The sequence below is a fragment of the Panthera pardus genome, unplaced genomic scaffold (genome assembly GCF_024362965.1).
Source record: "Panthera pardus isolate Hobbes unplaced genomic scaffold, ASM2436296v1 HiC_scaffold_6, whole genome shotgun sequence".
Taxonomy (NCBI): Eukaryota; Metazoa; Chordata; class Mammalia; order Carnivora; family Felidae; genus Panthera; species Panthera pardus.
The window spans coordinates 60,933,683-60,961,642 of record NW_026526991.1 but is presented as its reverse complement, the minus strand read 5'-3'; the positions used below and the strand labels follow the sequence as shown (position 1 = coordinate 60,961,642).

The 27,960-nt window shown below is 53.3% G+C and overlaps 1 protein-coding gene across 2 annotated transcripts; it reads left to right on the top strand.

Annotated features, from left to right (window-relative positions):
• The first annotated feature begins 11 nt into the window (after window positions 1–11).
• On the top strand, window positions 12–27,715 carry PDE1B (phosphodiesterase 1B). Of its 2 annotated transcripts, XM_019419635.2 has the most exons (16): window positions 12–282; window positions 373–495; window positions 16,855–16,968; window positions 18,324–18,506; window positions 18,703–18,769; window positions 19,117–19,233; window positions 21,396–21,536; window positions 21,946–22,046; window positions 22,155–22,280; window positions 22,406–22,507; window positions 23,633–23,753; window positions 24,054–24,135; window positions 24,466–24,574; window positions 25,052–25,182; window positions 25,691–25,810; window positions 26,306–27,715. In XM_019419635.2, exons 2-15 carry the CDS (start codon window positions 386–388, stop codon window positions 25,792–25,794), a joined length of 1,608 nt encoding a protein of 535 aa, XP_019275180.1. In that variant the 5' UTR covers window positions 12–282; window positions 373–385; the 3' UTR covers window positions 25,795–25,810; window positions 26,306–27,715. The 2 variants fall into 2 exon arrangements, with proteins under 2 accessions (XP_019275180.1, XP_053750796.1); XM_053894821.1 differs by lacking the exons at window positions 12–282; window positions 373–495 and adding an exon at window positions 11,678–12,451.
• The last annotated feature ends 245 nt before the right edge of the window (window positions 27,716–27,960 follow it).

The following is a 27,960-nucleotide window of genomic DNA, read 5'->3' as shown; positions in this document are numbered from 1 at the left end:
TCCTCGGGGAGGGGGAGGAGGGGCTGCGCGGAGTGAGAGACGAGCCGGCAGGCCGAGGAGGGAGGGCGCGCAGGGAGGGGGGCCGGCCGGGGGAGGAGGAGAGAGCAGAGGAGGCGGCCCCGGCGGCGGCGGCGGCGGCGGCGGCGGCGGCGGCGCGGAGGGCTCGGACTGGGAGCCAGAGCTCGGCTGGACAGCGCGAGAGCAGGAGCCGCAGGAACTGCAGCTCCGCCAGCTTGGGCCGAGCCCGGAGATCCCGGCCTGGCTGGTCGGCGCCAGCCGCAGGTGGGAAGTGGTTGGGGCGGGCGGTGAGGGGCTCTCCCGGCTTGGGGCTGAGGCTGAGCCGCGGTGCCGTCTCCTCCCTCGGTTCCATAGATTGAGGCTGAGCATGGAGCTGTCCCCCCGCAGCCCTCCCGAGATGCTGGAGTCGGATTGCCCGTCACCCCTGGAGCTGAAGTCAGCCCCCAGCAAGAAGATGTGGATTAAGCTTCGCTCGCTGTGAGTCCCCGGCCGGGCGTGGGGGGAAGGGATCTTAGGGAGCCCGGAAGGGGGTGGGGGTGGGTGGGTAGCTGGAGCCGGGCTGGTGGATTCCCTCCGGCACACATGTTGGCAGGTGCGAGGAAATAAGCGGCCCTGACGCGCAGAGCCAGGCCACATGTGCAAAAGGCATGTGCGGAGCAAGTCGGCCGGTTGGAGAGGGTTTAGGAGTTGCAAAGCTAACGACGCGCCCGTGCCGGTGGACCCCCCGGGGGACACACGCAGCGCGGAGAGGCGGCACGGGATGCGCCGTGTGGCAGGGCTGCAGACGGGCAGCTTTCGGGAGGTGCCAGGCTGACTCACACGTATCCGTGTGCAGGGTCGTGCAGATGTGAGAACACATGTGTGTGCATGAGGGTCCGTGGGACACACAGATGTGTGTAGAGTGATGGCACACAGCTGCAGATCTAGTGCATGGGGATACTTGTGCCAACCTGTGGGTCATATGGGTCTCCGTTGGGATTGGTGGTTTCAGCCTCCTGCATCTTTCAGGGGATGGGGATGGGGGGCGCCCCGTACCTGAGCCCCTCATTTCTCTTGGGGCCTGGAAATCCACTGTGCACAGTAATGATGGGGGACCCATCTGGGATCTGGAAGAGGGGGGTGGAGCCCCTACCTGGGAGCCCCCGGTGGTGGTGGTGGTGGTGGTGGTGGTGGTGGTGGTGAAGAAAAATTAATTGACAGGGATAAGGTAACTGTCAAAACCTTTTTGTTGCTATATGATCTCCCAAGGATCTCCAAGCACATTTAGGCATCTTTTCTTGTTGTTGCAGGAGAAGGGCACGGGGGGAGGATGGATAAACAGGGAAACAAGGGACTCAGGTGTCCCATACTCCGGTCCCAGGGGAGGGAAGCAACTTTTCTTTCTGTTCCTCAGAGGAGGAGAGGATTGGGTCAAAGACAGACCATGCACCATGTTTATCTCGCAGTCAGACGCCATCGGGTAATCTCCGCAGTCTGTTGATTCTTAATCAGAGAACAAGGGAAGGTGTCCTTCTCCCTGATATGACTCCCAATGGTCCCAGGAAAAAGGCTGTAGATGTTTGGTGAGGAAATGCGGGAACCATAGCCCTGAAACCCAGTTCCTCCCCATTATCCTCAATAGTGAGCACTGAAGCTTTCCATTTACTGGGTTCTGGCAGCGGGAGAGACGGTGGTAGGAGATGGATGGATGCTAGTGGTTGCTTTGTTTTTAAAATACTATATCTATGGTAATAAGATGACCCCTTGATATTGGGTGGGTCTGTCTGATTTATACTGTAGCTGCTCGGAGAGGGCTTAGGGAGAACTGAGGCACAGTGGGCAACAAGGCTTGGCATCCAAATGTGCTTCTCAGTTCCTCTCCTTTGCTGCCTCCAGCCAATGCAATTTGCTGGGCTCTATGAAGCGCAGCCTTGGAATGAGTTCTGGGACGAAGAAATGGAAAACCGGATTGAATTGATTTTTGTTGGGAGGAGCACTGGGTGATTCTTGACAGAAGACGGTGCTCTGTTAATGGTGACTAAGCCAGGGTTGGGGTGGGGGTGGGCAGGTAAGGAAGTGGTGGAAAAGCAAAGAAGGGACCTCATGGTTCATACATTAGAGAATTCAAGGTGTCCCAGGACGGCTTCCCCATAGCGCTCATAGCTCATCATATACTTTCCTTGCCTCCTTTCCAGGTAATGAATGAGACCTGCAAGAGAGCGGGTTTTACCTGTTCACTGTCTCCCACACCTTTCTAACCCAAAGTCTTTCCTGGAAGAAAATTGCTCTTTCTTCCTTGACTATGAGAAGTGCTCACTGGTGAGAGAAGAGGATCCCCAGAGGAGGCACTGAAGCCCAGGGAAAGAAGGGAATAGAAGCAGCTGCCCCTACAGACTGCATTAGCTGAGATATCCTTACAGGAGATCATGGTGGACAGGGATCGCTAGCCTTATTGATTGAATTATTCTGGTCTTCACTCCTGTCAGCAGTCTGGTTCTTAAGAGTGCTAGCTGCATGTCATAACTTATCCAGAAAAGGCCCGTTTTCATATTATCAGTCACCAGGAATAGATTCTTGATCTCCCTTTCTCAGAGCAGAGAAAGATTTTGATATCAAGGTAGATCCCGAGTTGATGGCTTATTGGATTTGGCCCTGTTTGAATATTGGGGAGGCTTGAATGTGGAAAGAGGGGGATGGACATGATTATCCCATGAGTGGGTTCTGAATAGAAATGAAGACATATGTATAAAGGCCTTATAAAGGCCTCTACACAACATATCCTATCCCCCCAGCCCCCCAACTGTCCTTTCAGTTTCTTTTTAAAAAAATTATTTAATGTTTATTTGTTTTTGAGAGAGAGAGAGAGAGAGAGAGAGAGAGAGACAGAGCGTGAGCAGGGGAAGGGCAGAGAGAGAGGGAGACACAGAATCCAAAGCAGGCTCCAGGCTCTGAGCTGTCAGCATAGAGTCCAATGCGGGGCTCGAACTCGTGAACTGCAAGATCATGACCTGAGCTGAAGTCACTCCAAACCCTCAACCACCGACTGAGCCACCCAGGTGGCGCCCCATAGCCTTTCAGTTTCTAATATAGGACATCTAGAGGGAGTCCTCCATTCAGGGAGGCTGGGTCTGGTGTTTTTGCCTTGGGTTACAAAGCCCATACAAAGCCCATCAATGAATCTCATTGTGCAGGGCAGTTTCTTCTTGGGAAGGGCATCCAGGACTCCTGTTTCCCACAGTAGGACTCTGCCAAAGATTAACTTAAAATCTGGAAGCTATGAGCTGAAGTGTCTCTAGCTATGGGATTTCACCTCTACCTGGCAGGAAAATTTTCCTAACAGCGCAGACCTGTGAGGGGAGGCACAAGAGAGGCTGGGATAGACAGTCTGGAGATGATGGGTCGAGCAGGGTGAGTATCTCTAACTCTGAGTGAAGGATTTGACTGGACTGCCTACCCTTCTCTGAGACGAGAGGGCCTTGAGGAGTGTAGGGTAGGGTCAGTAGAAGGAGGTTTTCTGTGTATTTTGTGAATCAAGAAAATCTGTGAACAGAGATTGGTTGGCTTGCCATCCTTAGCTCATTCATTCATTCAACAACTATTAATTGACTGCCTCCTGAGGGTCAGGTGACGTGCTGGAGGCTGGGATATACTAGTGAACAAAGTAGACGGTCCCTGCTCCTATGGAGTTTGTAATCTGGAGTAAAGTGCAGTGGAGAGGGGATAAGGCACCCTGTTCCTCATTTTGCTACATCCATCCAAGTGGTAAAGCTCTACCACTCCAGTTTCTGCCTAAACTTTTCCTCTGAGGGGGCCTAGACACCAAGAAAAGCATAGAAATGAATTCTTTCTCTTTCTCCCAGGATAGTGCAAGCATCACTTTCTTCTCTCTGTCCCAATTTCTCCTGGAATTTTACAGACAGAACTTCCCTTTTCCTTTGGGATAGTATAAACACAATCCCTTCCTCTTCTTTCTTCACATGGACTCAGGACTCCCCAGATCTAGGTGCTATGTCCTAAGCTGTGGTTCAAGGTCATTACGGCTGAGCTGGAACAAGGACCCAGCTGGGCATTAGTTTTGGTCTTCTTTGTTTCATCAGAGTCTAGTGTGCTACCTGAAACATAATAGGCACTCAATAAATGCCGTTAAATAAAAGGAATGAACAAATGAATTAATGAGTCTATGTGTACATGTCACAGAGCCCAGTTCTGTCTCTGATTCTGTGGTGCGTGTGTTCCTGCGTGTGGGTGGAGGGGGGTGGGGTAGCAGGAGATAGGGATGGAGGAAAAGGAGATGGTATTGTGTTTTGAGAAGGCGATGTTTGAAAGGCGTGGTGTTTGAGGACCACAGGACGGAGCCTGGAACTGAAGGAGTTGCAGAGAGGATACAGAAACGTTATTTGGGTGTGTGGATGAGATGTATGAGGATAAAACTGTAATGCCTGACATGGGTACATATGTGTCTGGGTGAAGGTTGTGGGGGGGGGGCAGCTTGTGGAGTCAGACCTCCATGAGGATGCCTCTTTGTTTTCATATTTATAAATGGCATTTGTGATAATAAATATGTCGGGAAGACATGCACTTCCCTGAATACCCGAAATTGTCCTATGTATGAATGAGATGATGATGATGATGATGATGATGATGATGATGATGATGAGTGTGTGTGTGTGTGTGCATGCGCATGGGCATGTAGGTAATGGGATAATAAGTATGTGTGATCTTGTGTATGTGTTTGCGATACACTAACTTTTTTTTTTTTTTTTTTTTTTTTTTTTTTTTTACAATACTGGGGAGATGAAAAGGGCAGTCGGAGGAAGCTGAGGGACTGGACTGGGTGCCTCACTGATTGATTTATCCCCCCTTGTGTCCTCATTTTGTATGTGACCCACAGAGTGATCTTCAGTGGCTCTTACTGTTTTTGAAAGCTGTGCAGCCGTTCTCCTTTTTCTGCATATGGCTGTGGGGCTGCTGTGAAGATTGCAAGATAAACTGTGGCTCCCTGGATCTCTGGAGAAAAGGCCCCATTTCTCCCAGGCCCTGGCAGGGATGAGTTTTAGTGCCTCCTTCCTCAGATCAGCCCAAGTCCCTCTTTTATTTCCAACCATGGCAAAGGGAATCTCTCCTTCCTGGGTTTTCTAGCCCCCCGTCTCACCAATACCTCCCGTCTTTCCATTTCCTTCATCAGCTGTGTCTTGAGTGAGGCATCTCGATGGTAGAAGGTGAAAAACTCTTGCAGTAAGGGAAAGGGAGGTGCAGGGAGGGAGGACATCAATTTAGACCAAAGGAAGAACTTCACAAACCTCTGGTCGGAGCGGGTGGCTGGAGAGAACGAGCATGGCCGAGTGGTGGTGGTGGAAGAACATAGGGAATGGTGGGAGACTTGAGTTGGAGTTCGTGTGCCCATGCCGCCAGTTAGTAGCTGCATGACCTTGAAGTCACACGTAGTCCCTCTGATCTCAGTTCTTCATTTGATACCATCCACGTGAAGGTTTGTAGATGGCAAAGTCTGGAGTTCTTTCAGCATTGGAGAGCTTGCTGTGTGAAGAGGCAGGGGGAATGAATGGGTGACCGTTGGCTTGGATGGGGGGGGGGGGAAAGCTAAAGATTCAAGAAGCAGGAATATGAATTACTTAATGGGTTGAAGTCCCGGTGTCTGGGACATGATTTGGTAGAGTCTTGTTGATAAATGGTTGTCTGGAGGGGTGAGACAGGTGTCTGAGCTTAGACAGTAGAAGACTGAGTGGGGTTGCAGGCTGGCTGTCTTACAAAGGATGTGGGACACTGAAGTCAAAAGAAAAGAGAAGGACTTAACTCCCGTCACCCCTTTTCCCAGTGGGTCAAGCTAGAAGTGGATGGGCCAGTTGTAGTTCTAAGACATGGTGGGTGTGGGGAGCCCCGGGACTGCCACTGGCGAGTTCTGGGAGCATTGGAGAAACTCTTCTCTGGCATTTATCCTAAATTTCTAGGTCTTGTTGGGAGTGATATGATCAGGTATGCCACATCCTATACTAGAGAATCTCTAAAGTCTCTCAGAACCCAAATATCACTTTGTTTGCCCAGAGGCCCCAGGAGGCCAGTTGGAAAGACCGAGAGAGGAAATTCTACAGTGGAGATTGCATTTGCCAGGAGGAAGGGGAGGATGGTGAGGTGTGATGTACCGGTACTGGAAGGCCAGGTGAGAGACCCAGCAGGAGAGAAAAGCCTAGACTTCTCGAGACCCCTTTCTACCTGCCCGCTGTCCAGGGAGCCCCTGAAGTCAATGAAGTGACTAGCTGTTTCCTATCTTCCCCTTTTTTTTTTGGCCGCTCCCATCTGACTGGGATGGAGGAGCAGGGGACCTTGAAACAGATCTTTCCCTCTCTTGTGAGTCTTTAAAGGAATCATCGAGGATTTGTTTCCGGCTCCTCTGCTCCCTCTGCTTTCCTCCTCTTTTATTTTTCTTGCATCCTTTCCTCTGTCCCTTCCCTCCTTTGTTCCTGTCTTTCTCTGCTGGGGTGTGTTTTGCTCTTATCTCTTGTACCACTTCCTCTCTCCCTATTCCCTTTGACCTGGCTTCTCTGGCCCTCAATTCTCCTACCCCTTTCTCACCTTGGCCAGGGGCCAGGCCATCCCTGGGGCCTCCCCCTCCTCTTCCCCCTCCCTGCCCCCAGGAATGGTGGTGATAGTGCAGGGTGAGTTTGCTGCAGGCGCCCTTTGGGACCACGTTAGGAGTCCAGCCTCAACGGCTGTATTCTGCACCTTCTGCACCGCCTTTCTTTTGCCTTCTCAGTGACCTCATCCTCCCAGCCTCCCTGGGGAGGAAGCCAAGTAATTGCCTTTGGATCTCAGGGGGCTGATTTTCTCAGGTACGGAAGTTGAGTAGCTATTTTCCAACCCTCTTCAGGACTGAGAAAAAGGGACAAAACCAGGGCAGCAGGTGGGGTGCAGGGGAGACACCCAAGAGATGGGAAGTTGTTAGATAATGAGACCCTCCACTAGAGAGGAAGACTTAATGGTCCCCGGGAACTGGGAGAGCATCCTGGGGCTATTTAGTGGGGGCAAAGGGAAAAAAACGTGAAGGGAAAAAAACATTCATTGTTGTCCATTCAATGCCGAGAGGTCCCTAATGCAGGTGCTTTTGCCCCTTTGTCCTGAATATCCACCCCTCCGCCCCCCTTTATCCTGCAGTGGCTTCTCTCCCCTCAGCTCCTGCTGCATTTGTGTGAGTCTGAGAAGGAAACACCAGGTTAGGATTCGACTTCAGCATCTTAGACCTGGCAGGAGTCCACTGAGGGAGCCGTGATGAGGTTTTGGTGAAGAAGCAGGCTTGGTGGGAAAAGGGTAGGGTATATCCAGGGAGTGACCTGGGTGGGGGGAGGAGGCTGGGAGAAGAGCGAGAAAGGGGGTGCTTCAGGTGGTGCTGTTGGATACAGCCTGGGTCCTTGGTCAGCAGATTCCATAGCTGCAAAGAGAAGTCAGATTTGCAAATAATTACTGTGGCTGCAGTGGCGTGATTAGGCTGCCAGCTGCTGTTGGCACCATTTAGTTTTGGGAAGGGAGCTTAGCTTCCAGGGGGCTTAGTGATTTTTTTGGCAGGCAAGACCCGAGGGCTAGAGAAACGTCCCTTTCCTTCCTGTTCCTTGGCTTCCCTGCTCCCCTGTTTATCAGCTCTTCCATATCTAATGTGATTGGCTCTCTCCTCTAGGCCCACCTTGTTTGGAAACTTCTTGGGGCCTGAGCTGAGTGAGCACACATCCCAACAGCGTCGCCAAGCTCCCTAAACATGGACCATATCTACCAAACAGTAGCTTTAGAAATTCCAGTCTTGAAGAAATATTATAAATCAGATTGTACCAGACTCACCCTAAAGACTTCTGTGTCCTGGTTGTTCTCTTCCTTTCTGTTCCTTCTTGAAATGCCCAGAAGATTGGCTGTTGTTTTGATTGCAGCAAGATGGAATAAACAGAGATACACAGGAGAACTTCCTGGAAAGTTCATGGAGGTTAGAATGTGACGTTCCTGTGATAAAGAAGAAAACCATCACCCTCCTTTTACATCAGGGTAGGGGTGAGTTGGGGAAGCGGTGAGCTACTCAGAAAGGATGAACTTGAACCAGGGAATCGAGACCCAGGCATCTTGTTTCCTGAGTGCCTCCAACCCAGGCACTGAATCTGAGAATCATAAAATGTTCAGAGGAGGGAGCGCCTGGGTGGCTCAGTCTGTTAAGCGTGGACTTTGCCTCAGGTCATGATCTCACAGTTCGCAAGTGCTGACAGCTCAGAGCCTGGAGCCTGCTTCAGATTCTGTCTGTCTGTCTGTCTGTCTCTCTCTCTCTCTCTCTCTCTCTCTCTGCCCCTCCTCTGCTTGTGCTCTCTCTCTCTCAAAAATAAATAAACATTAAAAAATTTTAAAAAATGTTCAGCGGAGGAAAGTGATGCCTAGAGATGGTTGGTAAGGTTGGGGGGCAGGGCTGGGACTAGGCTCCAATCTCGCTAGTCCACAGTTTTGTGCCACGCTGGAGTATCACACCTGCAGTCAGTCCCTTTCCAAGCTTCCAGCTCACTTTCCCATCCCAGGCCGCCTTCAACATCTGCTAGGCCCCCTGGACACAGGGCATCTGCTGGAACATCTGCTGGGATGTGGTTTGGAGGGCTGGTGGGGTGGTCCACATGGAGGTGGTTAATGAGCAGAATTAAACAATGCAGGGAGGGAGGGACAAGTGAGGCAGAGAGAGAGAGAGAGATCTTAAGGATTGGGTCCTGGGGGCCTCCTCCCTCATTAGCTAGCCTTCCTTGGACTCTATTGCCCACCCCTCCCAGTTCCTCCTTCTCTGAAGGGCTGAAGCCTCAGGGAGAGGTGACTCATTTGCCGGCTGGGCTGGGCTGGGAGCCAGGATATCTGGGGTCTTATTGGTCTGGGCTGAGGCTCAAGCGGTTTGGTTACCCTCTTCCTCATCTGATCTGAGCTGTTCTGGGCTTTTGCTAGGAACACCTGTTAGAAACGGCTTCTGGTCAGGAGGCAGAGGAGGAGTACTTTCAGACACAGCATGGGTTGGGGCCAGCCCCTTCACCTCTGCTTCAGTGTTTCCCCAGACCCTCTTCTTCAGCATCTTTCAAATCTCTCTTTCCCTCCCTGCCCCCTTAGTCCTCACTGCTCCTCCTCCTCCTCCTCTCCCTGCACTCTCTTGGTTTCTGTTCTTCTCCCACTCCCTGCCGCCCTCCACCACCCTCCCTCCACCCAGCTCCTCCGTCCAGTGCCTAGAGATCTCTTACTACCGCTGCCATGTCAACCTGAGGCCCACTGCCTCCCAGGATGGCACCCCAGCTCTGCCACCAGGGGGGCTATTTTTATCCCTAGAGCCACCCCCGCCGCCACCGTGCCCAGCCAGCTGCCAGAACTGAGGCTGCTTGTATAGCAATGGGGGAAGCCAGGGGAGTGAGGGGAGCAGCAGTGCTTGGGGAAGGTAGAGATCTGGTTGTTCTTGGTTGCTGGAGCACTCTGCATTTTTGCCACTTTCTGCTTCTGACTGCCTCCTGGCCCCTGTGGACTCAGGAGCCAGGGAGAAGCCCTAAACATCTGGAGTGGTGGTGGCAGGGTGACTGGGGCTTTTCCACACCAGGGGGCCTGGGTACAAGGGTGAGCATAGGAGGCTTTGTTCATGGAGGACTCCCAGTGAATGTTTGCTGAACAAATAACTAACTAAATAAAGCTCTGGGCTAAGGAATAATCTGTGACCTTCATGTATCACTTTATAGTTTGCAAGGTGCTCTCATGTGATCTCATTTGATCCTTGTATGAATTCTGTGAAGCACATATTACTTTCCCATTTTACAGACAACGAAAGGACCTCAGAGTGTCCTGCCCAAGGTCATACATGGTGACAAAGTCTAGGCAAAAGTCTCCTGATTTTAATTCATGTCCTCTTTCCATTGGATGTAGGTGATTTCTTTGGCTCTTTCAATTTCTGAGATTTTGGAGCCTTGACATCAGCCAGTTAATCCCTTCCCTAACCCTCCCCACCTCCACCCCTGCTCTCATCCACTCCCCCATCTCCACCCCCTCTCTTACACTCCTCTGACCAGAGGCAGGGTTTCCAGTTCTTTGTTTACCCCCTGTCCCAACTCCTATTCAGTGCAGGTGGGGAATGCTGGGAAAAGGCCTGGGAGGGAGGCGTTATGCTTGTGCTCCTTGCTATTTTTAAACTAAATTTAAGGACTAAAGGAAAGCCCATGCTGGACGCTGCTGGGGTCATCCTATCTATGCCCTGCCTTCCACCCAGGGAAGTCTCGTTAGCTCAGACAGAAGTGTGGGGTGTCTGTAGATGCGTAGGTGAGTGGATGTGTGTGAAATTGTTCTCCCCAGGAAGGGGTGGTGGTTGGCCAATATCCTTCCTTATTAGGAACAGTTCATAATAATACCAGGCTGGGATGAGCAGGTATGGGATACATGCTGGGATGATGCAGCATGTATGTATGTGGGGTGAGGTGGTCAGCAGTCACTTGTCCCACCAGCTTTGGTTTTACTGAGCAAGAGAGCAGAGGGAAAGAAACCTGCACCTTTCTGTGGGAGGGTTGAGGTTCGTGAGTACTTGACGTGGCAGGGCCTGGAGTTGGGGGTGGGGGGTGGGGGAGCTGCCCTGGCTTGGTGTTTGTTGGTTTTCCAGGCTGCGTGCAGCTGGCTACCACCTTCCTCCACTCCTAGCCCATGCATGTCCCTCCAAGCAAGCATGTCCACAGGCCAGGCCAGTGACTTGTCCCTCATTCCCTGGGTGTCAAGTTCTGGGTCTCTGACTTTGGGTCTAGTCCCTTTTTTCTCTAAAAAACACTCATCAGTGTGTGTGTGTGTGTGTGTGTGTGTGTGTGTGTGTGTGTGTTGGGAGAGCAGAGAGAATGAGATGGGCCCAGAGAGGGTTTCCTTTCTTCCAAAATCTGCAGCAGCCCCGCTTCATGGCTACCGGGACGTACGCCAGGAAACAACTTGTAGATATTTAACCTCCATTCCTCTGTTGCTGTTGAAGCCCACTTCCACTTGTCCCAGTGCTCAGTGAGACTGAGAAACAGCAGGTTCCCAAACTTCATTTGTTTATAATCCTTCAAGGCTTTGGCACAGTGACAAGGTATTTTAATTTCTCTCCGCTTTTTGGGGATAGAGCTGGCGGGGGGAAGACTTCCCGTCATAAAATCCTAGCTCTTGGTCTGTTTCTTCTCTTTTCCCTTTCTCCTGTCATACTCATCCCCACTAGTCCCCTTTCCTCATCTCCATATTATCCCCAGCTCTAAACCCTGGATTAAGGAGAAGGCAGTCGCGCGGGACTCTTCCCTGGATGCGTTTGTCTTCACCCGGGGCTCTCCTCCTTGGCCCCGCCCGGCCCCTCAGCTGACCAATCGCGGCCCCGGTGCGCTTGTATCAGTGACGTCACCTCACAGCCAATCGGGAGGCGGGCTGGGGCTGTACGCGCACGTCCACTTCGCGCCGCAGAGGCCGGCTTCTGTCCCCCAACCTGAGCGAGAGCAAAGCCTGGAGGCGGAAGGGGTGGGGGGTGGGGGGTGCCTGGTCCCAGGCCCGTCCTAGGCTGTCCCATCAATTCTCTTCTCCCTCTGGGCTGGACTGGCCTCTCCCCAGTTCATTCACAGTTATCCCCCAGTCCGCGTTTTCTAGATGAGACCACGGTGGGGGGGGGGGGGGGGGGGCTGGGAGTGGGAAAGTAACTTGCCCAACCTCTTGGTTTCTATGAGTGAGTCCTCCCGACTTTCATTCACTGCTTGGGCGGGGCCTTCCCTCCCCCTTGAGCGGGTCTCTGGGTGAGGATTCCCCTGATTCCTGGCTTCCATAAGCCCCTCCCCTGTAGTTTCTGCTTCTCATGCTGTCTTGCTTCTGTCCTTTCAGGTGGGTTAAAGCTCATTTTGAAGAATGGCCCCGGAGGAAGACCCTGGGAGGGAGCTGAATCTGCCTTAGCCCCTCCAGGGGGCCCTTGCAGGGTCCCTTCCCCTCCCACGGGCGGACTTCCTCTCCACAACAGGTTCAGGGTGGGTCCCTGGCCCTGTACCCTTAAGCCTTCTGCTCACCCCTTCTCCCCAAAGAGGAGCCCCACCTCCTCAGAACAAGGGGCTGGACTGTGCTATTTCTGTCCTTTCTGGGATTCTTCTGAGAACAGATTCTTGTTTTCGGTCTGATTCAGATGTGAAACTTTTCCCGTGGCCTCTCACCCAGTTGCTGTGGGCTGCTTCTCTGTCTCATCACTCCCTTCTTCCTCCCGTCAGGCCCCTCCTGTTCCCCTCCCCAAAGTTCTCTCTGGTCAGTTGCTCAGTTCTGCCGAGACCTGGAGGAGGAAGTTGGGCCCAAGAGGGAGTCATTCCCCTCAGGGGCCCTGGGGCCCTGGGGGCGGCATTTTGATAACTCTGAAGTAGGACACTTTGATTCCCATGGCAAACCCTGTTCCTGTGCAAAGGAGCCACCTCCAGGTCCCCATCCTCAGGTAGGCACCAGGGCTGAGAAGGGGAGAGGGGGGGAGGAGGAGAAGGAGGACAGGTTGCTGTGGGTCCACCACTAGTACTTTGGTGGAGGGGGAGGGATCAAGACTTGATGGCCCCCATATGTGGGGTGTGTGTGTGTGTGTGTGTGTGTGTGTGTGTGTGTGTGTGTATGTGGCCTTCTCCACCTTTTACACCATCTGTCTTACCCTTCGCCTTATTCTCCTTCCATTTCCATCTCCCTTTTCTTTGTTTCTTTCTTTGTTTCTTCTTCCTTTCTTTGGCTTCCTATTAACGGTGGCAGGTGACTTAGCAGTGCCTCCCCCCTTTCTCTCCTCACCCCAGCATCCTTAGGACCTCACATTCCTCTGAAATCTCCTCATCTGGTCTTAAGAACCCCAGAGGGAAATAGGATTCTTCTCCCAACCCCTAGCCCTTTGACCTGAGGCAGTCCTGTCCTAAGCGCCCACTCACAGTGATTTTTTTAGGAGTGTGGTTGCTGGAAGTAATACAGGGAGCTTTGGAAATGGCCAGATCATCAGCCATGATGATCCAAAGAAATGAAGTGCTGGGGAAGCTGAGCTCTTCTGGGGTGTTGGGATTGTTACTGCCCTGAGCCTTTCCTTTCGGCTGCCTAGAGCTGGGAGAGACTGGGCCTTCCCAGGGGTCAGGGTCTGAGACTTTTCCTGGGGCGCAGGGGCTGAAGGGAAAGGAGAAAGAAGCGGGTGTGGAGAAACAGGGCTAGGGGTGGAGGTGGAAGGATTGCTGGGGAAGCTTCCAGTTTTCCTTAGGCCGGGATGAGGACTGGACAGGGGTGAGCATCCTGTTGTGCAGGGAAAGGGACCCTTTCCTGGACTCTCTGAGGACCGAACCAGAGGGGGTGGAATGATACTGCCATAGGTGGAGAAGTGGGACTTCCTGCAGAATGCTGAGGTGAGGGCTGTGGGCAGGTCTGGGGAGATCCTAACTCCGCAGCCCTGAAGGACTTTAGAACCAAGGCCACTGCCAGGCTGGAAGGGTGGTGTGGGAGAGATAGAGGACTTCAGGAGGGTGACGTCCAGCACCTGGAGCCTTCTAGCTGCCCGAGTCCAGGTCCCCTTCTTGGACTCCCCGTTTGTCAAATGTATTCTTTAATCTTTCTTTCCCTCCCTCCCCGTTCCTTCTGGTGTCTGGATCATGTCGGGTTCAGATTTCACCAGAAGCTATAAAAGAGCAAGATCTAGAGGGGGAGGCAGGAGGAACTTGGAGGGAAGGGTGTGTTAAAGCCAGCCACAACTTCATTCTTCTCTGCAGGCTCTCCATTAGGGTTTCAGAAGCCCTGCCTCAGAGATCTCCATCGTGAGCTCTGGCAGATAACTCCGCACCTGATTCCTCTGCCCCCTCTCCCTTTGTTTATTGAACGAACATTCACTGAGCACGTACTGGGTGCTGTGCTGGGTATAGCAGCAGAATAAGCAAAGTCACTGTTAGCGTCGCTAAGGTGCTTACAGGCTGCTATGGGCCGACAGACACGAGCACTTCCTGGTGGCGCACTGAGGAGCCATGATGAAATGGGTTCTAGCTTCTCTCCACGCAAGTTACATGCTGGAGCTCCTTCTGCCCAACACCTTTGGTGTGCGGGGCACAGCTAGGCTCCAGTAGTGTGAGTCGTGGGCTTGCCCGCCTGACTGAGATTGACAAGTTGTGTGACCTTGGGCCAGTCACTTAACCTCCCTCATCAGGTGATTGTGTGGCCCACGAGAGGTTTGTCACTATGAAGGAGAGATCATGGCCAGGTTCACTGCCCCATTTCCCCTGTTAGGGGGCTTCCTAATCACCAGCCTCCGTCCAAACTAGACTCACCCTTCACCCGGACTTGGGATGGAGAAGGCAGGCGCTTGTTGGATTCAAAGGCAACGGCGGGTGAGCTGGTTGGGGTGGGGCCAGCGTGATGCTGGTCAGTTCATTCCGATTCACATCACGTTTATAGAAACCCATCATTGTGTGTCAGGCCCTTCGCACACATTATTTCATTTAGTCCTCTTGTTGACAGCCCTTCACAGGTGGTTTATCATTATCTTCACTGTTTTACAGATGAAGGAAAAGAGGCTCTAAAAGAAAGGTTCTCAAACTTGTGTGCAGGAGAACCATCCTGGGTGTTTGTTAAACATGTTTGCAGATCCTTGGACCATGACCTCAGAAATCCTGGGTCAGTAGGTATGCAGGGGGACCTAGAATCTCAATTTTTCACAAGTAGTCCAGGTGATTCTGGTGCCAGTGGTCTGCAGGCCACATTTTGATAGCTCCTGATTGAGAATTAGTCAGTGACTTGCCCAAGGGCTCAGAGCCAAGAGGTGATAGATTTGAATCCAGGATTCCTGCCTCCCAGAACTCAGCCTCGGTTTCTGCCTTGGAAATAGGGGTAGCGATTTCCTCCCAACTCCCTCCCTCCCTCTAGGCCCATTGTGAAGATAATATGAGATAATGTGGGAGAAATCACTTTTTAAAATGTAGAGCTGGCGGCACTGCTAACGATTATGCGAATACATGCAAATGAACACGCGTGGGCTTGGCTGTTCACTTTGGGAGCCTGTGCTGGGATGTTTCAAGAGGTGGGTCGAGAAAGGAAGTGGAAGAACTTTGGTGAGTTTAGTTTTGGGTTTTAAAAAGGGCTGACCAAAGTGGAAGATGAGGGCTGGGGCGGGAATCCGTGAAGAGAGATGAGACCAGAGGCTTTTCTTTCTTCTTGGGTTGTGTGTCCCCAGATTTGAGGGTCCCTGGCCACAGGGACTGACCAGGAAAGGGAAGCCCTGGCTTGTGCCTGGGCTCCAAAGGCCCAGAGGCGGAGCGAACCTCTTTGTTCTGCCATCTCTGGGATAGCAGTCTGGGAGAGGCTGGCTCAGTCCCTCTTCCCAGCTCATTGTTTTTTTATGTTGACTAGCCTCTATCCCACCTCCCTAATGAAGCCCTAGCTGGGGCAGCAGCTTTACTGAAGCTGGCTTCTTTCCTGCCATTTGCACATGCAGCAGGAAGGTCAGAAGTGGGGTTTGAAGATGATCCACTGAGGAAGCTGCCGCATCGTCCTCAACTGTTTTCTTCCTCCCTTTCCCCCTTTCCCTTCTGCCCCATTTGCATTCTGACTGTCTTCATCAGGACTGCTGGCCCCTGAGGTGAGAGTTGGACTGTGACTCTCCCTCTGGCTGGCTATTTCGGGCACCCCCTTTCCAAAGCTGCTGAGACCCCAGGATTCTGGAGCCGCTTCTGTTCAGGAGTACCATTGTTCTCCCTCCCCGGCATCCCTGGGAATTGATGCTAATTTCAGCCTCTGGTCCCTGACTCATTCTTTTCTCCTTCCTGACTCATAGGGTGACCTTGGGTTTCTGAAGCCCCTCTCAGTGGGGAAGTGTCATGGCTACCATTTCACCCCCCACCTTGGTTTTAGGCGAGGCAGGGCAGAGCTGGGGGAAAGAGTGAGAGGGGAATGTTTCTTTGCTTTCTTTAAAATCATCATCTAAAGTCAGAGTTTTGTTGGCTTTGTGGCTGCCTGGGCTGGACTCGCTGGACTTCTAAGAAGTCTCCCACTTAATCTCTGACCCCCAGCACTCACGGGTGCAAAAGATGAGGGATTGTACCTTCAGGCAAAGCATCCCGTAAGTGAGACCCATGACCTCACTCCCACCACTCTGGCTCTGGGGGAAGCTGCTGTGGGGCAGACGTTGGGGATCGGCACAGTCACACATTGCCAATGCTTCTCTTTGGCACAGCATTGGGGAGGCAGGGGTTAATCCTGCTTTGTCCGGGTTGATGGATTCAGGAATCATAATCCATTAGCTCTGCCTGGATGGAGTGAGGCCAGGCGAAAGCATTCAGATTGGTCTTTGTTCTGTGTCTTCGCCATCCCTGACAGGGACGGAGGGGTTGTGGACATGTACCCCCCTCCCTGCCATGACCAAGGGACATAATGGAAGAATCTCGGGAGCTCTTTTGCTTGCTGTTGACCCCACAGCTCACTCTTCTGGGGGAAATTGGCAATCTCAGCTCTTGGTTATCCAGGCTACGAAACAGATCATCCCCAAAACATTGCCCCAGGGGCTTGTACCTACCTAATGGTGCTGCGCTCGGGGCAGTCTGAGCCAGAGTTTTCAGGAAACAGTGACTGAAGGGAGGTGTTGAGAGGTCAGAGATAGGTGGGGATGGTGGGGCCAGAAAAAAGCCCAGGATGAAACTTTGGGGGTAGATAAATTTAATATAGGCAGTGGCAGTAGCCTGGGATGAGAGACACTAGCTATGATGCTTACTGTTAGAAAGAGTAATGATCTGTGGAAGACTGAGGCCGGGTCTGTAACATGCACCCCATCAGAGGGTGTTGTGTTACTACGACAACGTAGCAGCAGCGTCTGACCGGGCTCTGCGTACCCACCCCCCACAGGCTGCGCTACATGGTGAAGCAGTTGGAGAATGGGGAAGTGAACATCGAGGAACTGAAGAAAAACCTGGAGTACACAGCTTCTCTCCTGGAGGCCGTCTATATAGACGAGACACGGTGAGAGAGCTGCACACACAGGAAGATCCCAGACAGGCACAGTGATCCAGGGTTGGGAGTAAGACAGAAAGCTGGTACAGAGACGCGTGCCAGGGCCGGAGCAGGATGGGAGAGCAGAACTGTAGATAGAGATGTCATGGAGGTAAAGAAGCAGAGGAACAGATAGGGAGTAACAGAGGTAGAGACAGACACAGGTACCAAGGAGAGAAGACCTTCCGAGCTGGAAGGGACCTTGAAGCTCATGTGGTCCTAACCTTCTTGCCTGGCGGGTGGGGGAGGAATCCCTCTAGACCTGTGCTGCCCAGGATGGGAGCCACTGGTCACAGGTGGCTGTTGAGCTCAAGTATGAATTGAGTCGTGTGTGTGTATGTAAAATGCACGCTGGTTTTCAAAGAGTGAGAAAAAGGATTGTAAAATATCTCAATATACTTGTTGACTTCACATAGAAATGCTAATATTTTGGGTGTATTCGGTTAAAGAAACCTTATCATTAAAATGAGTTTCACCTGGTTCTTTTTACTTTTTTATTTTATTTATTAATTTTTTTTTGATGTCTATTTATTTTTGAGAGAGAGAGAGAGAGAGAGAGGCAGACCTAGAGGGAGACACAGAAACCCAAGCAGGCTCCAGGCTCTGAGCTGCCTGCCAGCACAGAGCCCAACGTGGGGCTTGAACTGACGAACTAGGGGATCGTGACCTGAGCCAAAGTCCAGCACCTAACCGACTGAGCCACCCAGGCACCCCTCTTTTTACTTTTTTAATATGGCTACTAAGCAATTTCAAATTACTTATGTGTGGCTTGCATTTTATTTCCGTTGGACAGTGCTGCCGGTCTCCAGGCTCCCTGACAAGGCGGTACCCGGTCCATTTTCTGCTTGAGCACTTGCAGAGTTGGGAGGCTCACTACCTCACATAGTGAGCTGTTTCATTATTGGAGGCATCGGATAGAGAGAGACAGACATTTAAAAAATGTAGTGAGAGAGCACTCCTGAGTGGCTCAGTCGGTTAAGCGGTAAGCCTCTGACTTCGGCTCAGGTCACGATCTCACGGTTTGGTTAGTGAGTTCGAGCCCCGCCCCGCGGCGGGCTCCGTGCTGACAGCTCGGAGCCTAGAGCCCGGTTCGGATTCCGCGTCTCCCTCTGCCTGCCCCTCCGCCTCCGCTTGCACTCTGCCCCTCTCCCTGTCTCAAAAATAAATAAACGTTAAAAAAAAAATGTAGTGAGAGAAAGGCAAGGGAGGGTCAGAGAAGGGAGCGAGGAGAGTTGTTGAGCGGTGGGGTGTGGCTGGGCCCAGCGTCTCTAGGTTGTGGAAGCACCCGCTGTCTTTGTTCTGTGACTCCCCCTCCGGGGCCTCAGGCAAATCTTGGACACGGAGGACGAGCTGCAGGAGCTGCGGTCGGATGCTGTGCCTTCGGAGGTGCGGGACTGGCTGGCCTCCACCTTCACGCAGCAGGCCCGGGCCAAAGGCCGCCGCGCGGAGGAGAAGCCCAAGTTCCGCAGCATCGTGCACGCCGTGCAGGCCGGCATCTTTGTGGAACGGTGAGGCCCGCCCGTGCCCAGCCTCCCTCTGCCTCTAGATGTGACCCTGTCCCCCAGACACCCAGGGCTTCCGGGGCCCCTACTGGACCGCCAGTGTGGCCCCCCTGCGCCCAGCGCGCAGCCTCACAGCCTGCCCCACTCAGACCCCACTTCCCCAACCTTCTTACCTGCGCTTCTTTTCATCATTCGCCCTTAGGATGTTCCGGAGAACGTATACCTCTGTGGGCCCCACCTATTCCACTGTGGTCCTCAACTGTCTCAAGGTGACCCCCCGGGTTTTTGGGAAAGAGGAAGAAGGGTGGGGGATGGAATGCTCATTGGGACTTTCCGACTCTTCATGGGGTGATTTTTGCTTTCCCTTTTAACTGCCATTCCCATGCTCCTCAAAACGACATGTTGCCCACTCCAGAGGCAGACTCCTACGTTTTTGTCTCCTCTGTACTGAGAGATGTGTTGAGAAGAAGGAGGCCCCGCTTCACCACGTCTTTGTCTTCCTGCTTCCCAAGCCTCTGTAAACATTGGGAAGTCCTCCTTGAAGTCTAATTGTAACCCTCGCGGAGGCTGGGAAGCTCCCCTGGGAGTCTCCCTGCCTAGTCTGTTGTTTCCACAGAACCTGGACCTCTGGTGCTTTGACGTCTTCTCCTTGAACCGGGCAGCAGATGACCACGCCCTGAGGACCATTGTTTTTGAGTTACTGACTCGGCATAACCTCATCAGCCGCTTTAAGGTTGGGCAGCATCGGACCCCTCTTCCTGGGCAGGGTTCTCGGCTCCCATCACTCCTATTCTAGAAGATTCCCAACGAGCAGGTCCCACAGGCTCCCTCACTCAGTCTCACCATCAGGGAAGTGTCCCTGTGCCCACCCACGCAGCCTCTCTTTCACTTGCTCCATCCTGAGCTTCTGACTTCATTTATTGTTTTCGAGGAGAAGATTCTAGGTCTGCAACCTTCCAGCCTAGGGTTCTGCTCTCTCCCGCTTTGCTTCTTTCTCATAACTTGTCCTCTCCAGGCTGGCCTGAGGTTCAACTCCCTGTGTCAGCTACCCTGCCTCCTGCCTGTGGACACCCGAGGCCTAGAGTCCAGATGCTGTCAGCCTGTGCCCTTGGGACTAGAGTCTCTCCATTTGTTTCCTGGCTACTCCTTCCCTTCCCCCTCAACTCTAGTCTCTGGCCAGGGAGTTTTATGGAGAGGATCAACTCTTGGCGAGGCTGGGTGGGGCTGTCTGAGGGGAGGGAGGGTGTGTGAACTCAGTTTGTTCTTCAGCTTGGCTGACCACAAAGAATACGGGATTAAAGTCCTCTCCAGATTCTGTGCCAGGGGAGAGTGTCTTTGGGGAATAGGGGCTGGAAAAAACCACTTCCATGTGGAAAAACCACACTAGGAGTTGGAGGGTAAAGGGGTTGAAGGGTCACATTGGGAATATTTGGCCAGCGCTTAGGTGGGGGTGGGCCTAGATGTTAGAGCAGAGGAAAACGTGAATGTTCTGAGGGGGCCAGGCTGGGGACAAAGGGGTCTAGTTGGAGGGGCCTTTCTCGGAGGGCTTTGGAAGATCGTCCAACCGTCCTCTGCCTCTGCTTCACTGCTATACGCCGTTGGTGCGTGTGAGCCTTTCCTTGACCCTTGACTCCTCATTTTACAACAACTCTCAAGGTTTCCAGAACTTTCCTGAGATGCTCAGTTGAGATTTTCCTCGGTGCCTTCCTGAGGCCAGTCCTTCTGCAGCCTCATTTTCTTCCTTCCAATCCTGCCTTCTCCAGGCCAGAGAACAGCAGGGTCTTCCTTTTCCTAAGCTTTTTCCCAGCTCCTGTTTCTCCAAACTGGTTCTCAGACATACTCCAGACGCCAGGTTCTCCTAAACTTTGCTTCCTTGCCTGGAAGGACTGGTTTTGAGGGACCCCGAGAATAACTGCATCAGGTTGGGTTTGGCCCAGCCCCGGTCCACTGTGCGCCAAGGCAATTAGAGAGGGGCACTTCCTGCTTTAGTGTTCACTCAGGGCAGAGATTCCAGTCGGAGCCGCCCTTGTCAGGCTCCACGTTCCCTTCCTGGGCACCCAGCCCCTCCCCTGCGTCCCTTCCCTTCCCTCCAGGGACACCATGGCAACGCAGAAGCAAGGGCAGTTGTCATGGAAACGGTCCTTTAAAATTCCCTGAATTTGGGGCACAGCCCTCCGGGGTGGGGGTGGGAGATGTTAGGGTCTGACTGATTAGTGGTGCATCTTCTACGTCTCCTCACTATTGCTCACCTCTACAGAAGCCTGCCCCAGTCTTGAACCTCGCTCTCCTCACAGCCTCAGCAGATCCAGGGAGACTGGTGCAGACACCAGCCCTGCCCTCTGGGAGCCTTGGGCCTTTGAAGGAGGCAGGCATGCTCCAAGGGCATATACGGAGACAACTCACAGTAGCTGGACAGAGCTCTGGCTCCCGGTGCTTGAGTGTGTGTGTGTGTGGGTGTGGGTGGGTGGGTGTGTCTGGAAGGGTCATCTTATTCTTTCCCCTGAACTTCTCTCCATGGTCTCAGATTGGGGATGGGATGGGGTGGTTGGAAGATAGGAGGGAAGTTTTCTTTTCTTAAAAATCCCCAGGGAAATAATAATAATTACAGCTACTCTTTAGAGAGCACTTACTAAGTGCCTTGTACTTATCTCATTAAATTCAAGGTAGGTGGTATTATCTTCATTCTGCAATGAAGTATCGGAGGCACGTGGCTTACCCAAGGTCACAGGGCCAGCAGGTGGTGGAGGCGGGGTGTGAGCCCAGGTTCACCTGACTGCCGAGCTCGTGCTTTCTCCCTGGGCCTCACTGCCTCCTGTAGACAGGCGGCATTGCTGATGTCAGTCCTCGGCTGCAGGCCATTCCTGCAGATCCTCGATTTTCTCCTTCCCACTGCAGATTCCCACTGTGTTTTTGATGACTTTCTTGGATGCATTGGAGACAGGCTATGGGAAGTACAAGAACCCTTACCACAACCAGATCCACGCAGCAGATGTTACCCAGACAGTCCATTGCTTCTTGCTCCGCACAGGGATGGTGGTAGGTGCCCAGGAGATCATTCTTCCGTGGTTTAGGGTCTAACGGCTGCAGAACTGGGAAGTCCAGACTGTACTCCCATTTCCCTTTCTGTCTCTTTGGTTCCTTGCCTTTGGTATCTCAAAGTCTTTACAAAGTCAAATTGGACTTCGCTCAATTCTAGAGAATTCCTGGGTGGACCATAACTTCATGGGCAATGCTGGGGACGTGTGCTGGGATGCAGTGGGAGTGTTGCATGGTGGGGTAAGGGAGGGCATTCCGCCATTCTGGGAGCTGAGAAACCTGCCGTCTTAGCCCAAGAGCTGGCCTCGAAGAATGGAAGGGATGGGCTGAGTGGTATAGCCTGGTGTGGAGGTCTTTGGGCAGTGAAGGGCAGGGGTCAGACCCCTCTCATCCTGTCCCTTTCTCCCAGCACTGCCTGTCCGAGATCGAGGTCTTAGCCATCGTCTTTGCTGCAGCCATCCATGACTATGAGCACACAGGCACGACCAACAGCTTCCACATCCAGACCAAGTGAGGGGTGCAGATGTGGCAGGGGCAGGAGGGGCCAAGTGGGGGTGGGGGCGGTCACCGGAGTCGCCACCTATAGGGAGCTGGGCCTGATGACCCTTGGCTTTGCAGGTCAGAATGTGCCATCTTGTACAATGATCGCTCCGTGCTGGAGAATCACCACATCAGCTCTGTCTTCCGAATGATGCAGGATGATGAGATGAACATTTTCATCAACCTCACCAAGGATGAGTTTGTGTGAGCCGAAGGCGGCAGTGGCCGTCCCGGAGAGACCCCTCACCCAACCCTGTCTTCCTCCTTCCTGGCCCTCCTGCCTCTGGGTGCTGTAGGGGCTGATCGCTTTTCTGCTTCTGTCCATCCAGAGAGCTACGGGCCCTGGTCATCGAGATGGTGTTGGCCACAGACATGTCCTGCCATTTCCAGCAAGTGAAGTGCATGAAGACGGCCTTGCAGCAGCTGGAGAGGTGACATCTGGTGGGGGTGTGACCGGGACTCGGCCAGAGTGAGGGCTGTGTGAAATGGGGACACGTATGTGGGCAATTGGGGTGCCAGGTCTTTACCTGGATGTAGGAACTCTCCTGGCCCCAGGTATCTGAGTCTGTCTCTGTGGCCCTGTGTGTGTATGTGTGTGTGTGTACGTGTGTGTGTGTGTGTGTGTGTGTGTGTGTGTGTGTGTGTGTGACACGTGTGTGTCCACGGCCCTGGGTTTATGTACAGCCCAGGCTGTCGGTCTCCTGGAGAGCACTTTGGGCCAGGAGTCTGAAATGAACGTTACAGCCCCTGCAGGACAGCCTTTCCCTGGAACGTTGGCAAAATCAGGCAACCTTTCTGGACTCGCTTTCTTCTCTGTGCAGTGTGAGAGTGACAGGCTTCCCTGCAACGGCTTACAGCCAGTTCCGCTGCTAATAGGGCTATTGAGAGAATCATTGGAGGTTAAAGAAAAACAGCACAGAACAAATGCCGTGATTGCTGAATGTTGCTTAAAAGTGGGTGGGAGTCTATAAATGCGTTTAAGAGAGAACAGACTGTGTGTGTGTGTGTCCTGAAGGTGTGTCCCGTACGGCGTCTCTGCGTGGGACAGCGTGCAGTGTGGCATTGTCGGGGAATAATAATATAACAGTAATAATAATAATAATTGTTACTAATGTTATTATAGATAATAACTACTCAGCACTTACCACGTGCCAGACACTCTACTAAATGCTTGTATGTTGTGTGTCATTTAATTCTCAGAACTACCCTGTGGGGCGGACTTTGTTACTATTTCCAGTTAGCCTTGAGGAAAGTGAAATATGGAGATTTTAAGTAACTTGCTCTGTGTCTCACAGCTAGGGAGTGGTAGGTAGAGTGGGGATTCGAACCCAGGGCCTCTGGTTCCAAGAGCTCGGGCTGCTCCCTATACGTATAGGAGCGTGTGCGTGCGCGCGTGTGTACCTGTGTGGGTGCGTGCACATGCGTGTCATCTCAGAGACCAGTTGAAGTTGCCCGCAAGGATCCAAGGACATGCATGTGATGGGAAGTTAGGAATGGTCCAGGTTTCCTTATCCTAAAAGATTGGTCTCCCTTCGCTTGCCACCTGCCCTGGCCAGGATTGACAAGTCCAAGGCCCTGTCTCTCCTGCTCCACGCTGCTGACATCAGCCACCCAACCAAGCAGTGGTCAGTCCACAGCCGCTGGACCAAGGCCCTCATGGAGGAATTCTTCCGCCAGGTAGCATGGCGTCTTCACCCACCCCTGCCCTTCTCTCCCCTTTGTTCTCCAGGTTCGCACTCCACCTCCAGATCTTCGTGCAGCTACCTGCAACCTCTGACTTGATCCCAAACCCCTGGGATCAGATGTCATTTTCCCAGAAGCTTAACTGTAGTTGCATTCCCCTTGCGTCTCATCCATTTCCAGGCCAGAGGCGCTGAAATTCCTCTTCTCCCACAACTCCCAAGCTCCCCCAGCCTCACCCTGGATCTGGTAGTCTGAGGCACCCCCTCCAGCTTTCCCTGCCCTGTCTTTTCCCAGGGTGACAAGGAGGCAGAGCTGGGCCTGCCCTTCTCTCCACTGTGCGATCGCACGTCCACTCTGGTGGCGCAGTCCCAGATTGGTGAGTGTCCTTTCCCATAAGGAGGGGAGTACCGGGAAGGGGAGAGGATGCCTTCTCGGCCTGGCCCAGGGTTGCTCCAAGTTGCCATCCCTCAAAACCAGTCTTCCTATCGAGTAAGCCTGTGCTAGAGCACGGGGTCCTGGGTGAAAGGCCTGGGGGTGCAAAGGCAGGGTCAGAAAGGCATTATTCCAAAGGCTGCCCCCACTGGGGACTCCTCAGCCCCGGGTTACCCCATTTTCCACGCAGCAGGGGGTGCCAGCCACACAGGCCCCCGTCCTCTGCCCAGCCCTCCAGGTGAGGCCTCTCCATCCTGCTCCCCCTTCCCTGCAGGCTTCATTGACTTCATCGTGGAGCCCACCTTCTCTGTGTTGACTGATGTGGCTGAGAAGAGCGTCCAACCCCTGGTGGATGACGACTCCAAGTCTAAAAACCAGCCCAGGTGAGGGATGCTGGGGTAGCCGGGTCTCCTGCTTCTGGGGGAGGCAAGAGGGACTCACAGAGAGCCCACGGAGGAGGTACAGCCATGGTGGGGCCGGCGGAGAAGCAGGCTACTCAAAACTTGGGAGTCCCTGATGTGTGTCACACACAGGGGTGAAAGGATGAGACCAGAAGGGTGTGACCCGCACCTGTGGTGCCCTCCACCAATTTTTGTTTCTTCCATTAGCTCTGTCTCTCTTGCCTCTCTGCTAATCTTGTTTTTATTTTCCTTCTAGTAGGAGGGAAGGTGTGGAGAGGGAGGGGTGAAATTGAGTGAAGAGGGCCAGGGACTTGGGGGTACCTAGCAGAGGGAAAGGGAGAGAAGGATAAGTCTCCTTAAGCCTCCTCCTGGTCTTCCTTCCCCTCCACTCTGAGGGCTGGTGAAGGCAGCTCTGGAGTGGGCCGGGTCTCACCTCTCGAGCTGGGGGGCCTGCTTTAGCTTCCAGTGGCGCCAGCCTTCTCTGGATGTGGAAGTGGGAGACCCCAACCCTGATGTGGTCAGCTTCCGCTCTACCTGGACCAAATACATTCAGGAGAACAAGCAGAAATGGAAGGAACGGGCAGCAAGTGGTAGGTACCGTTGGAAGCGGGGATGAGGCCTTGTGGGGAGGGTGGCTGATGGAGCAGTAGCAGGACCATTTTCCTTAAGCCCTGGAGTGTCCCTTTGTGTGACTCCCAGAATTGAGGATGGAGCTAATCAGACTAAAGTTAGATCCCAGGAAAGACTGTTGAGCTGACTGGCCTGGATCATTCTAGAACGGGGACAGGAGAGAAGATAGAACAGCCATATTCCACAACCCGAGGGACTCCATGCATATTGTGGTCTGCAAATGGCGCCCCGTTAGATTTGGGTAACTTGGTGGCCTTGGCTGGGAAATCTCTTCCTTTATGGGTGAATTGAGGGTTGTGAATGTTAGCACGGCTAGAGGGGCTCTCCCTAAGTTGGCATGGGTTGAGTATAGTTCATCTTGAAGGCGGAAGGATGCATGAGAATCCTTTACTTTTCTCTATATACTTTTTGGGTTCTGGGGAAAAATATTTCTTGGTCTGGTCCTGACTTCCTAAATGTCCCCTGCAGGTATCACCAACCAGATGTCCATTGACGAACTGTCCCCCTGTGAGGAAGACACCCTGCCCTCCCCTGCTGAAGATGAACACAACCAGAACGGGAATCTGGACTAGTCTGGGACTGGGCCGGGTGAGCCTGTGTGGTGGAGTGGGGAGGGTCTGGAGATTCTGTAGGGAGTAGGGAGAGCTGGGTGTCCGACAAGGCATCTTAGAAGGGTCATCTCTGGGGTTCAGTGGATGTGAAGTTCTCCCTCACTCTTCCTGGGGAGGAAAATGGAGGAAGTGGACACAGAACTGAGCCAGGGTGTGAGTGGGAAGCAAGGAATTTTTCCCTCCCTCTGTCCACTCCCTGCAGGAAGGAAGGAAGAAGCTCCTCAGAACAGGGAGGACCTGAGCAGCCAGCCTCTGTAGCACCTTTGAGAGGGTTCAGGAACAGGGCCCAGTCAGGGTGCAAGATTCTGTGAGGTCGAAAACCATCCCCCAACACCACACCCTTGGCTGGGCACCCTGTGCAAGTGGTTTGGGCACAACTGTATATGGGACTGAGTGGGGGGACCTGGAGAAGGTGAGTCAGGCTGGAGATAAGGCAAAGAGCTGAGCACTGAGACCTCTCCCTCTTTCCCAGGTCCTCAGTGAGTCCAAAGTGTTCGATGTCATCAGCACCATCCATCGGGACCGGCTCCCCCATCTGCTCCAAGGGAGCACGGAGGTTGAGGAATAGACAACCCACCCGAAGGCCAAATGCCAGAGATTGTGGGGTTGGGGGAAGGGCCCCTCCCCACCCGACACCCATTGGGGCACACTTCAATTTCCCAGCAGCAAGACTGGGGAACTTTAGGGTCCCAATGGTCACTGTGCCCATCCCCCTGCCTCTGGACCTGCCCCACCCCCTCAGTGGCCAGATGGCAGGCTGGGGGAGGGGAGCTTCTTGGAGGCTTCCCAGGGCCCAGAGGGGAGGGTCAGAGATGCCAGCCCCCAGGCCCTCCCCCATCCTTTTTGCCTCCAAGTTTCTAAGCAATACATTTTGGGGGGTTCCCTCAGCCCCCCCCAGATCTTAGCTGGCGGGTCTGGGTCCCCCTTTTCCTCCCCTGGGAGGGGCTGGAATAGGATAGAAAGCTGGGGTTTTTCAGAGCCCTATGTGTGAAGAGGTGAGTGGGCTCCTTCAGGGCATGATACCTTTCTAGGGCCTGGGAATGGGGGGGGGGGGATATCCTCTTTACCCCAGACCTGTACTGCTTCAGCGCCATCCTCAGCCCGCCCCCCGCTCCATCCCAATCTTCCTTCCCTCCCATTCTGAAATGTCGACTGGGGGAAAAGAGGAAGCCTTCCCTGGGGTCCTCAAGAACTTGGGATTGGTCTAGGCCCTTGGGGCTTATCACTTACCTACCCTGGCTGTCCTGAGCCCTTTGCCTCCTTCCCCTCCCCTGGGGCCAGGAGGCTCCCATCCGACCAATGTCTGTAAAGTGCTTTGAGGTCTCCCCAGCAAAGCACCTTCAGGATGCATCTTAGGAGCACAGGCAGGAGAGACCAGCTGGGTTGGGGTCAAGGGTGCATGGGGAGGGTGACGTAGAATCCAGTAATCCTGCACTGCTAACAGAGAGGGTCCCTCCCCTCCCTCCCCCTTCCAGCACCTGCCCAGCTGCTGACACCAAGAGGCCCCTCCCCCGGGACAAGTGGAGGGTGGTGGGTGGAAGGCAGGTGGGAGGGACTCAGGGCTGCTGCCGGGTGTCCCCTGAAGACTGCCCAGCCAGGCCCTGTGCCCCTTCCTCTTCTCAGGCTCCTTGAGCCGCCTTGTCCCAGGAAAGGTCCAAGTCCAGGTGACTGCCCTCCTCCTTTCTTGTAAATACCAACCATGCATTTGTACAGTGGGTCCTGTTCGTGTGAAGTCCATATCCATGGTCTCTCAGACCTGCCACCCTGACACTTGTCCCTCCTACCCCACCCCGAGTGGGGCAGAGACGCATGTGACTCACCCCTGCCCTGGGTCTCCCAGAACCCTGCTATAGCCAGAGATCAATAAAGAAGGGAGACCAGGCCTGGATGTGTTTGGTGTTCACTGGGTAGAAGTCCACTGGACATCTTCATGTACACGGACTCCTTAAGCTCGAGAAAATCCTGGTGTGGTGTTCTCCCTATCTGATGTGTAGGTGGGTAAGCTGGGGTCTTGCCTGAGAGCACATACTAGGAATGGCAGAAGTGGGACCTTACACCCAGGTTCTTTTTCTCTCCATCAGAGTGCTGCTTCAGTAAGGAAGGGCGAATCTTGCCTTCCCTCTTCCC